This window comes from Patiria miniata, unplaced genomic scaffold (assembly GCF_015706575.1).
Source record: "Patiria miniata isolate m_02_andy unplaced genomic scaffold, ASM1570657v1 HiC_scaffold_8, whole genome shotgun sequence".
Lineage (NCBI taxonomy): Eukaryota > Metazoa > Echinodermata > Asteroidea > Valvatida > Asterinidae > Patiria > Patiria miniata.
In genome coordinates this window covers 10,488,932-10,501,778 of record NW_024037075.1, presented here as the reverse complement: position 1 = coordinate 10,501,778, position 12,847 = coordinate 10,488,932, and the positions used below count along the sequence as shown (strand labels likewise).

At 39.1% G+C, this 12,847-nt stretch overlaps 1 protein-coding gene across 1 annotated transcript in view; it reads right to left on the bottom strand.

Annotated features, from left to right (window-relative positions):
• Positions 1 to 11,918, bottom strand: part of LOC119719439 (integrin alpha-8-like) — a 73,131-nt gene extending 61,213 nt beyond the window's left edge. Inside the window, exon 1 of the mRNA XM_038188895.1 lies at positions 11,710 to 11,918. Within this exon, the coding sequence (XP_038044823.1) occupies positions 11,710 to 11,867 (158 nt within the window). The 5' untranslated portion in view covers positions 11,868 to 11,918. The remainder of the gene's footprint in view (positions 1 to 11,709) is intronic.
• Positions 11,919 to 12,847: the final 929 nt, after the last annotated feature.

The window sequence follows — 12,847 nt, the reverse complement described above, 5'->3', positions numbered from 1 at the left end:
CTAATGCATTGAGGAATTTTTTAATTACAAACAAATGTTGTAAACAGTTTTGATAGAAAGAAATCAATACTTCAAAGTACAAGTGAACACAAAAATTGTTCTCATGAAGGTACAATCCTTGTATTTTGCATAAAAACTTTATTTCCTAAATGTAAATATAACCCTACATTCTCAGTAAGTTAGTTGCTTTTTCCATTACCACTGCTAAAGGAGATATTCTTACTCCTTGCATCCAGGAATAAGAATGATTTATTCCTCCGTGCTTCGTTTATCGGCCTCATTATTTTTACAGATGACTGCCCCTAATATTGAACTTACACGCATGACATGAACTTTCCCACATTACCGTACTCTGTAGTTAGTGCCATTCCACTGCATTTACACATGTTCATGTATACAATGGACCTGTAGACAAAATTAACTTTTTTTTTTTTTTACTTTCAATGAAACAGATGAATTCAAAAACCACAACAAATTCCTTAATTGTTTATTCATTTACTCATAGTACATCAAATGAGGTCCACACAACAAAACACTCATTGTGCACGTACTCAAACTAATGGTTTGTTGGAAATCACTGACAGGAAGTTGTTGATCAATACTGAGGGGTTTTATTTCATTCGGCCCATTCTCCCTCGAGACTGAAAATTTCACTCAATTCCTCTGGTTTACCACTGAAACTGGACAAAAACATTTTTTTCAAGCAACGGACTGCTTGACAGAGTGCTTGTGTTTATGAGGGATGATGTCAAGTTGCTGGAGGGTGATTATGAGTAGTAGAGGGGCGGTATTGAGGCTGTTTATCAGTAAGTATGAGTGTGCAGACCGCAGAGTTCTCAACTTACATGTACACTTCTGGTCTGGAGTTCAGGCACATACATCATGAACCCTGTAAATGCTCCGCGCATATGTGGCCTATGAGTGTACAATAAGGTGTGCATACTACACAATGTCTACAGGGATGCATAGTTATGAGTTTGCCTTCATAGTGACCGTTTTAGCCGGTTTTCGGCTACCTTTGACAGATTTTTTGTTAAAAAAACGAGTTTGACAGAAAATTTGACAGAATGGATATTTTTGGCAGATTTCTGCAAAAAATGGTTATTTGACAGAAAAACAGCAAATTTGCAAAATAAAATAGTACATTTGTTTACAAAAGCTTCAATCTATTCAAACAAACCCTTGCAAAACAGGACAGGTTGCCCGGTCTAGGTGTTGAGGTTCCACTGGGAACCGGATTTCGTTGTGACCCAACCGCGTTTTGCCTGAAATTTACGCAATTTCATATTATCTTTGTGTGGCTATAGATTGTTTATGATGTAATTTGAACATTAATTAAGGCAATATTACAACATCTGCATGTGATTTAAAGTGTTTATAGTGTATTTCGAGTAATTCTGGGGAATTTGGCAGATTTTTGATAAATCGGACAGATTTTTGAAGTGCATTTAGCAGAATTTAGTCATGACCTTACGGTTACCCTGTTTGTCTTACACTTACAGTCACTATGTGGACATGTGAACAAAAGATGTCCACATAATGCAGGTTGTGTTGACGTTATGTGGACTAAGCCCTGTCCACATAACGATTCGCCCTCTCCGGAAAACAGGTTTAGAGACATTTTCGGGTTAGAGTTATTTGTTGCAGAATGAAGAGAAACATTCCAGGAAATCAAAAAACAACTTTGGGGTTGAAAGAGTTTTCCGGTACTGAGTTTTCTTAACTACACAAAAACAAAGGAATGTCCATAAAACAAACATGTGTGTGTTTGTGCATGTTAGATCCAAAGTGTATATATAAGCTTTTCCAAACAGGTCTTTCAAAGGGTTATCGCACAGTGGAAATCCAGGATTTTTGTGAAAGGGCTGACTGGGATGTTGAAGGCCAGATTTTTGGTTTTTCTGGCTTCACTGGAAATTAAAGCCTTTTAAAATGTCAGTTTGGGGGTTGGGAGGGGGGTAGGGAGGGGTGTGGGGGAGGGGGTTGGCGTTTGGGAAGTGGCAAAGGTGTACAAGTCAATACAAACTGAGACCAAAAGGAACGATCCAGATTTGCAAATTTACTGTACGACATTATTACAGTAAAGGAAATGTGGGGTTTTCCAATATTATGGACATGTATGTAAATATCTGACAGATAACTGTGGCGTAATTAACTCATCTCAACAAACTCCCAAAATCCAACTTAATTTTCCAATAACTTTCTGACAAGTTCCTATAAAATGCCAGGACAATTGTATTATGTCTTATTGGAGAGTTCATTTCACTCGCAGTATATTCGATTATCTCAAAGGTTTCGTGTGAAAATTGCCTAAATGCGACACGGCCCTAAGGACGCCTATCCCCATACAGAATTTGTACAAGTCTCAACACGTTGGCTTATACCCTGTCACACGTTGGGTTGTCGCACTCTTCTTTCGTAATCAATGCAAATTGTATAACGTCCTCTCTACTTGACCAACCACCCGCCTCCTCATACTCCCCCAAGGAATAAAGAGGGCCAAGCACAGGTGGTGGAGAGGCCTAGCCAGGAACCGGGGCACTGGGCGGTTTAATCAAAATGCTTGGACAATACTGCTCGCTACAGGTATTGATGTGCATGTACTCGTGTGCATGTAGATCATGGTTACATGCAGTCTCAGACTCTATCCAAGTCAATATCAATTTATTTGAAAATTCTAAAAATGCAAGTTTAAATACATGCACACTGCAAATTGTCTACAGTACAGTACATTGCACTCTGCATGAGGATGCATCCATTCTTGTGTATTAATTTGCCCGTATTCTTTTATGTACGGTACAATGGCCAGAATGCTTCAAGCACATGCATGAAACAGGCATGCAACTGGGAAGTCACCCAAAAAAAGAGGAAATTCAAATCTTTCCAAGACTTTGTACAGTGTTTTTCTATTTTCAATGGCACACATGGGAAGTAAAAAAAGAGGAAATCAGCTGATCCGAGGAAAAGTTGCATGCCTGATAAAAGCATGGAATGTAAGTTTCTAAAATTAGAAAGTACAGCCCTTTTTTCAAGAAGAGGTCTACAAAATAATTTTTGAGGAGAAGCACCATTTTAGGACCTGATTTTTTAAGGAAAATATTATTTATCCCCTCCCCCCCCCCCCCAAAAAAATTCAGATTTTGCTTATAAATGTTTTCTTTAAAAAAGGGAACAACATAAATTTTCATTTTATACATTTGGAAAGAGGGACTTTTTGGGGGGGGGGGGGGGAGAAGGGCAAAAGCCTTCACAGATCTTTTATTAAAGAACCAGATTTTGATTTTTGAATGCAGACAAGACTAAAAATACTTCAGGTTCATGAAGCGTGATAACAACAATTTATGATAAATTGCAAGGCAAGATTTCATTCGCATCACGTCTGTCCTTCAATCTCCTCTCGACTCTTTCACCACAAAGCTTCTATTTCAGGAAAAAAGGCCAAGGAGGATCTGTTTTCTGCGTCCAAACGCGTCACAGCAGGTCAACAATTTCAGGGTTTTTTTATGACGGCACATATTCTCCATGGTACAGTGAAGAAGAGTTCTTTAATTTGATTTTCAATTTGCCTTGTTTAACTCAAACAAATTGATTAACAGTGAACGCAGTCAGTTTTCCCTTGCGAGTTTGCTTGATAATTGGTTAGTGAAAATCCTCTGTGAACAATCTCCGTGTGCTGTATATTTGAGGCGCAGCATTGAGATCGTGAACGGTCGGGATTGAGAGCCACATAACATTTAACAGTGTGCAGGTTTCATGAAAATAAGAAAAGGCATTGACAAATTAGGAGACTGCCAACTTCACCTCAATCCTCCAAAATCAAGTGGCAGTTTTCAAGGATTCTGGAGGATTGAGGATGAATGTTTGTGAAACATGAGGATTTTGGAGGATTGAGGATGAATGGTGTTGAAGCACATGAGGATTTTGGAGGATCGAGGAGGAATGGTGTTTGGGAGGCAGGACTAGCCGACGATTTTGAAGGATGAGGCACTAGGTATCCTTCATTTGAACACAAGCGCAAATTTTTTTAGGATTTTGGAGGATTGAGGATGGTTCCTAGGAGGTTAGGGTTGGTTCTGGTGGCTCAGTTGGTAGAGAACTGGTGCGATGTTCTAGAACTCACAGGTTCACATCCAACTCACGTTAATTTTTCTCTATACAGGGGCATAATAAATAATGTGAAAGCTTTGAAATGAACATACCATTATATTTACATGTACATGTATGTCACTAATTAAAGACGTGTTCAATGTCCATATTGTTCCCATGATATTCCTACATGTCCTAGATCTTACACAATGTATTCGTGTGGTTAACTTCTTATTTTAATATCTTCGTTTATGAATTTAACTTTATTGTATATTTTTATATTCATACTGTGTTTTTAATTCATGTAAATTGTAACATTTTTATTGAAATGTGAAAAGAAACGCAATCCAGCCCCCAGCTGTGGGGTAATCTTTTTTTACATTGATATGAAATAAACCATTTATAATAATAATCCATTAATTAAAAATCAATCAGTGCAATATACTCTACTGGCACCAGATCCTGCAATGAAGAATTGTGATGGCAGAGCTACGTATTTGTACTGTACAGGTACATTGTAACCTACAATACGTGTATATGTACATGTACATATGTACATGTAGGACTTGTACAGTAGGACTATGCATCGCCTTGCAGAACAAAAAGTTCTTCTGTTCACTGGAGTCAACCTTCAATCTCCCAAATTTTAATCCAAACAGAATTGGCTGCCTTGGGCACTGGGGTGAGTTTACCACTGGAAGGTGCTAAAATACTGGGGAAGCTTCAAAATACTGATCATTCAACCATACAGGGTGCTGGTCATTTCAAAGCCCAAATCTTGTTTTGAAGTATTTTTGACTGACTTGGCGTAGCTCAGATCATGGAGCTACCGGGTAGGAACTATGCCCAGATACTGTTATTTTGCTTGAATCGTGATGTTCTAATTTGTCAGAGTCTTATTACCAAGAATGGTTTACTGCAAAACAAGGGAAATCACCGGATCAGCGCTTCAGTTTTAATCCTATCACTTTCACTTTACCACTTGGAAATAGTAAAAAGGAAACAGCGTTATCAAAACAGGACCAAACAACAGAGTGTTTCTAAATTGTTTTTCTTTCAATTTATAAAAAAGGAAACAGCGTTATCAACACAGGACCAAAAAACAGAGTGTTTATAAATAGTTTTTCTTTCAATTTACACATGCCCACATAGGGTTTCTAAAGACAAAGCCTATTTACTTAATGTAAATACCGGTACATTGTATTGAAAGTCACAACTTGTGTTTATTTAGAGGGAATGTACATCATTGGCTTTTGCTGTATTTTTCAGAAATGAACTATTTGAGGGGTTAGTGTAATAGATCAAATATTGTTACACTGACATGTTTGAAATTTTGTGTTCGATAATGCTGGAAAAACCAAGAAAAACAAAAACGTTCACGTAGTCTGGTTCCCCGACTCCACTAAAGATAAAAAGGATCAATAAATGTATAGATGCCGGAAATTTGTAAGTAGGGAAGCAATCTAGCTGGCCTGCACCCGTTCATGAACATGTAGGCCCCCCTAACCAATAGCAAACAAAATTTGGACTGAAAAAAAAAATTGGTAAATTTGGAGCAGTAGTTAAAAAATAGTTAGGTTTTTCCAACGGTGGTCGGCCGACCAGCATTGGAAATGTATACCAAAATACCATTTTCTTGAAAATGACTTCACACCAGGTGCCATAATTTTACAGGATGCTTTAGACTGTCATTTACCAACATCCTAGTAAGGTATTTCGTAAAAACTTGGTAGTTTTATTTTTCGATGTTTGCAAATGTTGTATTTATTCCCTTTAAGTTTTGCCACACTGTTAACGATAGAAGACAAACAGAATGTTCCGACTGCGATCATGAATGAAAGGTTTTTATCTTAAACAAAAAGGGAAGCGTCATTCATCAATACTTTTATTTCCAAAATAGGACAATTTCCATCCCAAACCTTTGTGCCTTGTGTATTTTAAATTTTACACATTTGTGTTTTAAACACAAACAAGTAACAGTAACCAAATTGTTAAAACTGAATCTTATAAATCCTTAATTAACACTTTTTTTCTTCAGTAAAATGGGATGACAACCTTTTCAAATGTACAAAATCAATATTAACAAAACAATGAAGAATGTACATTTTACAAAATTTTATAATTTAAGTTTTTTTTTAAAAACGACCAAAAGATCTGTTTAAAATTAGAAAAATCTTGCATTTAGCCATGTAGGCCTATACTCAAATTCAATTCCTTACTCAAATCACAGATCTGTGTATTACATGTACGTAACTATACCTGCATGTCATTATTTTTTTTATTATTTTTTTTCCATCGTCAAGATAAAAATGATTTCTTACTCCCGGCAGAATGTAAGAGTTCCTGAAGGTACATGTACCGATACCTGCTGCAGTGTTTAATATCCCATACTCAGGAAATCCCCACGGATTTCTTCGCCTCACCGCCACTTCGCCAGAAACATTGTATTTCACTTAATGACTGCCCAAGGCTTTCGACAGAGACGGCTTTTTTTTTACCCATCCAAGTCCAATTAGCGACAACCTGGGGAGATGGCGTGGAAACGCTCGCCGGGCACTAAAGAACATACTGTGCACGTCAGAGTTATGGGCTCATCACGGCGATCACAGCTGGCCAAATTGGAAAATATGTTAGCTAAATTGGAAAATATGTTGGCCATTTGGCATGGTAGGCAGTTGGGGGAGACAATCATCCCATTGAGTTAATTGCAGGAAGCACTCTCAGCTGCTCAGATTATGTAGGCACTTCACTTCTATGGCCACTTGTGTCACAGAGTTTGTTTTTATATTGTACACGGAAATTATGATTTACATTGTAATCAAGTAACAGCATAAATGATTCAACTTAAGGCCAAAAAAAAAAGTCTCCGGTTTCTGGTATGGAGCTTGCCCAAAAAGTGGTGCGGCGATGCGGCTTTTTTTTTTTTTTTACCTGACTTTTTTGCTTCAAATGTCGGCTGATGACTGCAAATGGTGCCCGACTAAACTGAGTGCAAATATATGGGAGTCCAGAGAGGCCACATAAAGCTTATTCTCGATCATAACCCCATCTAAAAAAACATTAAAATTGTGCAGCAGCAGGATTCCAGTCAAACCAGTGAGTTTGGCGGTTTTGAGACATCATCTTTCATTGAAAAAAAAACTGTTTCATTTTGCCGACGCGCATGGCTACGGCGATGCGCGCGCATACCAGAAACCGGAGACTTTCTTTTTTTGGCCTAACCGCCCACAAAAATACATTCATTTGACAAAAAGAGGGTAAGGTTTCCTACGCATCATTATCTAGTAAATTCTTACCATTGAATAGGAAGCAAAACTATCTTCAAAATTCAAATAATGTTGAATGTAAGAAATTGATATGCGCTGGACTTTGACCTGTGAGTGCTGGAACACTATACATGGGTTCCAGTGGTAGCAGCTTCGAATCCCGCTCCAGTTAATTTTCTTTAAAACTGAAAAAATGCTCTGACAATTTAAAAATAAAAGACCCACAAGCAAAATGACCTTCCAAATGTACGTGTTCATATGTAAACTTCTGCAGTGTGAATTTAAACCCTCCTATGCAAACATGTATTTCTGTGCCAAGTAGTCATATCAGTCAAAATCAATCAAGTGACTGTTTTCAACAGTTAAAAAAATTCCCAGCCTACGTGAGATTGACTGCCCGTGACTGTTTAAATGTAGCTCGATATAGCTTTTGCTTTGGCTGTGGGTGATTGATAAGCCAGCTGTGCCCACAACTTGCCTGCTTTGTCTGTTCATGGTCTGTTGGCTGAGTTTGACTATTCAAAGTGCTTGCTTGACATGATCTGACTGTCAAAAAGTATAGCAGGGGAAGTAGTTAGAAGTTTTGACTGTCTGTGACTGTTTAAATAACAGGAAGGTTAATAATAATATAAGTCAAGTATAACCCCTTGCTTATAAAATCACACGGCCAACATTTCACACACCTTTTTGAAAGTTCATTCACACCCAAGGGTCTATAAATTAGGCATTCAACATGTCATACCATGGTACCAAGTTAGAAACCTCCCCCACACTAAGGTTCATCATGAAAACATCGATAGCTGTGGATGGCCCCTTGCACCAAAGGTGTAATACGTGCACAGGTTTACCATCCAGGGAAAAGCTTTTTTCTGCTTTAAATTTCAGTAAACAAAATTAAAAAAAATATGAGTATTTTTAATTTGTCCATAAATGTCTCTTTTTTTTATACAAAATGAACTAAATCAAATCTGAATATAACCATTTCTCTAGAATATTTTTCGAATAGAAAAACATACATAGCTAGAGCACAAAGTTAACTTCAGTAAAATGAAATTTTTCACACATTTTACAACAGTCTCTGACTGAGTTACGTGGCTATTGAGTTTAACATTGAAGTTTCATTTAAATACCATGCAAAATTGTCTATCATTTTATCTGATATACACTTGAAACCAATCTTCCCTCATATCAGGGGTAAATCTGTTTTTCATGGCAATATTCTCTGAGGCAATGCCCAGTTAATCCCCTGTTCATTTTTTTTAAAAGCCGATCATTCCGATATTTACATTGACCTGGAGCATAGAGGAAATAATCCAGCGATACTTGACAAACAATCTACACCCGCGAGCTACTTCCTTTAGCAAAAGAATCTCCTGCTTTCTCTCTGGAATTTTGATATAGTCGGCTTACTTGGTCAAATGATCTTCCCGGATGCCCGCAGGCAGGGGGGACAAAAAAAGAGAAGGGATGTGTATGCGTTTGAACTAAATCCACAAAATCGATGATTCGGTATGAGACGGACGTTTGGACTGCGCGCGTGCGTCAGTGCTTTGGATGTTTGTGCAGGTATTATTGACGTTTTTTCTTCACTTCAAGTTTATTATGTTTCACAGGTTACTTCTGGCCATTGCCTTTTTCTTTTTACTTTTTTTTTAACAGTGTATAGTATTTTGTTACACTGGCAAAGATAACGTCATCGCTCTGTACACGTGAAGCTCGTCTTTCTTGTCAAAACTTGACGCACTTGTTTGTGTAGGGGACTGGCAATGCTTCGTTTTTGATTTTCCTTTTTTCTTCAGAGAAATTTTTTGGTGAAGGAATATGTAAGGTATTAAAAGGTCCAGTCTTTTACTTTTTAATTTTGGAAGAGGATAAAGTTGCCTGCCCCCCCCCCACCCCCCCCCCCTCCCCCGGCCCCTCCCCTGTCAAATTTTGTTTTTATATATCTAGCTAGATGGCTTACACAAGTATGTATTTAAGTGGCAACTCTTTCAATACTATGAAACTATACTGCCTCAAAGTTTTGTAGTACACAAATATTGAATGCTTCGAGTGGTGTAGTAAAACTAGCCTCCAGAGGTGATCCATGGACATTCTAATTTCCCGAGGCGAAGCCGAGGGAAAATAGTATGCTCCATAGTACATGTACTTTGGTTGCTACGGGTATAGTACTTTTGGCCGTGCACAGAAAGATAGCAAAATTAGAAAGTAACATGTGTCACATGTTACTTTCTGTGACTCGCTCTCGGCCAATCAAGACACAGAATCTGTGGGTGAGGTGTTAGTTTTGGTTTTGGTTTAATTGTGCTTCAGCAGTTATAAAAACACCAATTCAGTGCTGGGCCTCGCTGCTTTATCAGTCGCAGTGAAGTGCAACGAACCCTTGAACCTTTTAAAGTGAGTGACAATGCTCCAGAAGAATGCAGATGATGAAGTATTCAGATGCTACTTTAGATGGAAAATCCCACCCCTAATGCTTATGAAAATGCATTAGGCCTAGCTAGCCAGAGACTTCCCAAGCTATAGCATGAATTAAATATTGTCTGCGGAATATTTTTTTTAATGTTAACATACTGGACCTACGTATTTTTTCAATGACTTACATGTTTTCATAAATGTGTAGCCGGCAACAGGGGAGTTGGTTTGTTCAGCAAGTCCCATTCCTTTTGTGTTGCTTCGTTCTCATTATTGCATTATCAAGGGGACTCCCACTCCGTAGCCATGTAGCCGGCAACAGAGTAGTTGGTTTGGACTTTGAATTTTTTTAAGCAACCCCATTCCTTTTGTGTTGCTTCATTCTCAAGGGGACCCCCACTCAGTATCCGCGTAGCTGGCAATGGACTTGAATTGTTTCTTTCCCAGTGATTCCAACCACGTAGGGTGTAACTCCGAGTGGCGGGGTATTCTGCAATTACTCCAGGGCATGCACAAGCAACTGGAGATTGTTATTACGTCACTGATTTAAGCAACTTTTTCCTTGAGGCCAGGGTTATTGCTTTTGCTATGAAATAGACGGAGGCATGGGCGTCGCCAGGATTTTTTCTAGAGGGGGGCAAAACAAAAATTTTTGCCAAAAATGCTTGCATTTCTCAACATATTCTCAATTTATAGTGGGGGGCAGGGACATGTTGCCCCCCCCCCCTCCCCCCCCCCCCCCCCAAACTCATTAAATTTACACCACTTTGTCTTCCTGCCTCTGTTTCTTTTCTTTTTTCTCTTTTTTTTTTCTTCTTTTTTTTTTTTTTTTTGCTTTTCCGGGGGGGGGGGGGGGCAAGTGCCCCCCTTGCCCCCTCCTCGCTACGCCCATGGACAGAGTCTCTGTTACTAGCACAAAATCAGCTGTTCGTGAAATTGGGCCCAGATGGCAGATTTACACTGGTAGGACCGACCCCAAGTAATTCGGTGTCGACATTTTTACAAAGTTATAAATCACATGACAGTATGTTAATAAAATAAGGGAAAGATTCCCATATCTGGCCATCACTAATTTTTCCCTTCAGTGGCCTATCAGCCATCAGAAAGTGATACATATGTCCTAAAAAGTCAAATTTAGCAGGGAAAATATTGAAGCATTTACTGACAAAACACTTCAAAATTTTCAGACCAGTTTCGTAGGGTTTGTGCACAGGTAGCCCCATAAATGTGGCCTATTTACTGGACTGCCTCCGTAAACATAGGCCACACATCCACATGTACAAAAATCGTGTCGACGGAGCCAAATTTTGATTTTCACATTTAGGCTTAGTTTGAAGGTTTTTTTTGCTTTAGAAGCATACTCACCCTCTTTACAGGCTAATCAGAAAGTGCTGCCTTTTTCAGATGTCTAACTTTTGTGAAATTTCATGTTGAAATTTTGATACGCAAACGTGTAAAAATGAATCTGGAAATTTCACGAAAAATATTCATCTGAAAAAGGCAGCACTTTCTGATTAGCCTGTAAAGAGGGTGAGTATGCTTCTAAAGCAAAAAAACCCTACAAACTAAGCCTAAATGTGAAAATCAAAATTTGGCTCCGTCGACACGATTTTTGTACATGTGGATGTGTGGCCTATGTTTACGGAGGCAGTCCAGTAAATAGGCCACATTTATGGGGCTAGTGCACAGGGTGACAAGTGATGGCCAGATATGGGAATCTCTCCAAAATAAGTAAATAACTTGACAGCAAAAATAATCCAAAAAGGACCAACATTCAAAAATGTAGGCCTACAAGTTACTCTGAAAAAAATCTAATCAGACAGCCAAGAATGAAATACAAAGCAAATTTTATAAACTGAACAGAATAAGATTAAGAGATTGAGCGATTTCTTCTTAAAATAGAAACTAAATTGAAAGGTAGGCCCCCGGTGTCTATACTTACCAATTCGTGCTGCCCTCCCTGTGCAACGCCACCGAGTAGCCAAACATGCTCCCCGCCGGCCCAGAATGCTTGACCGGCCACTGGGTGTCCAAATTCTGCCCCCACGCCAGCGCCAGAACAGCGGCCAGCTGCGGGAGACACCGCGCCAAACTCCCCATAGTCCGCTAGACGTGTGATCCTCGTGCGTGGGACACCGCGAAACACTTCAATATCTTCACGTTCACATGGGAAAATTGAACCAAACAAGATGCTTCCTCCGCAGGTAGTGCAGCCAGAAAATCCCAATGGGAGACTCTGGGAGGCCAGAACACGAACTACAAATCCAATTCCAACCAAGCACTTCAACAACTCGTGGAATCGTGGAACATTAACAAAACTACGACTTAGTGCTGCGAAGTACGAGTCATTGGTTCATGGTGTTAAGGTCCAATCATTTAGCAAGGAACAGATGAGTCCAATGTAAACTTTCTGGTGGGTGTGTACTTTTGGAGTACAGTTATTACGTGTCTAGTCTGCGCGCGTGAGGCCGGCGGTACCTGCCTGCATACACCTGTGCACCGTTTTCCCCTATTTATATTCAAATTACCGACCGCACGAGGAATGTCTCAAATGTCAATGAAATACACCGTCAGCTTTATACCATCGCTAGTGCAATAATATAATAGAGAGTCAATCAAGCGTGAAGTTGAACAGTTGAGCATGAAGAAGAGGCAATTCTTGGTGGCGCTTGTTCGATTTTTGGTGTGACTTTTTCGGAAAGTTTAAAATTTCATTCTGTTTTTTTTTTACCAAACTGTCCAAAGTACGGTGGCTGATTTCTACGGTGGCTGATTTCCGCCAAGAATACATTTTTTATTTATTACGGCGTTATAACGCCATAAATTATCGCGTTATAACGCCGTATTATCGCGTTATAACGCGCTATTATCGCATTATAACGCGCTATTATCGCGATATAACGCACTATATAGCGTTATAACGCCCTAATTTACCGCGTTATAACGCCCTAATTTATCGCGTTATAACGCGCTATTATCGCGTTATAGCGCCGTAATTTATCGCGTTATAACGCGCTATTGCGGCGCCATAATTTTACAGTATTGCTCCCACAATGCAACACGGTTACATCATCAGTACA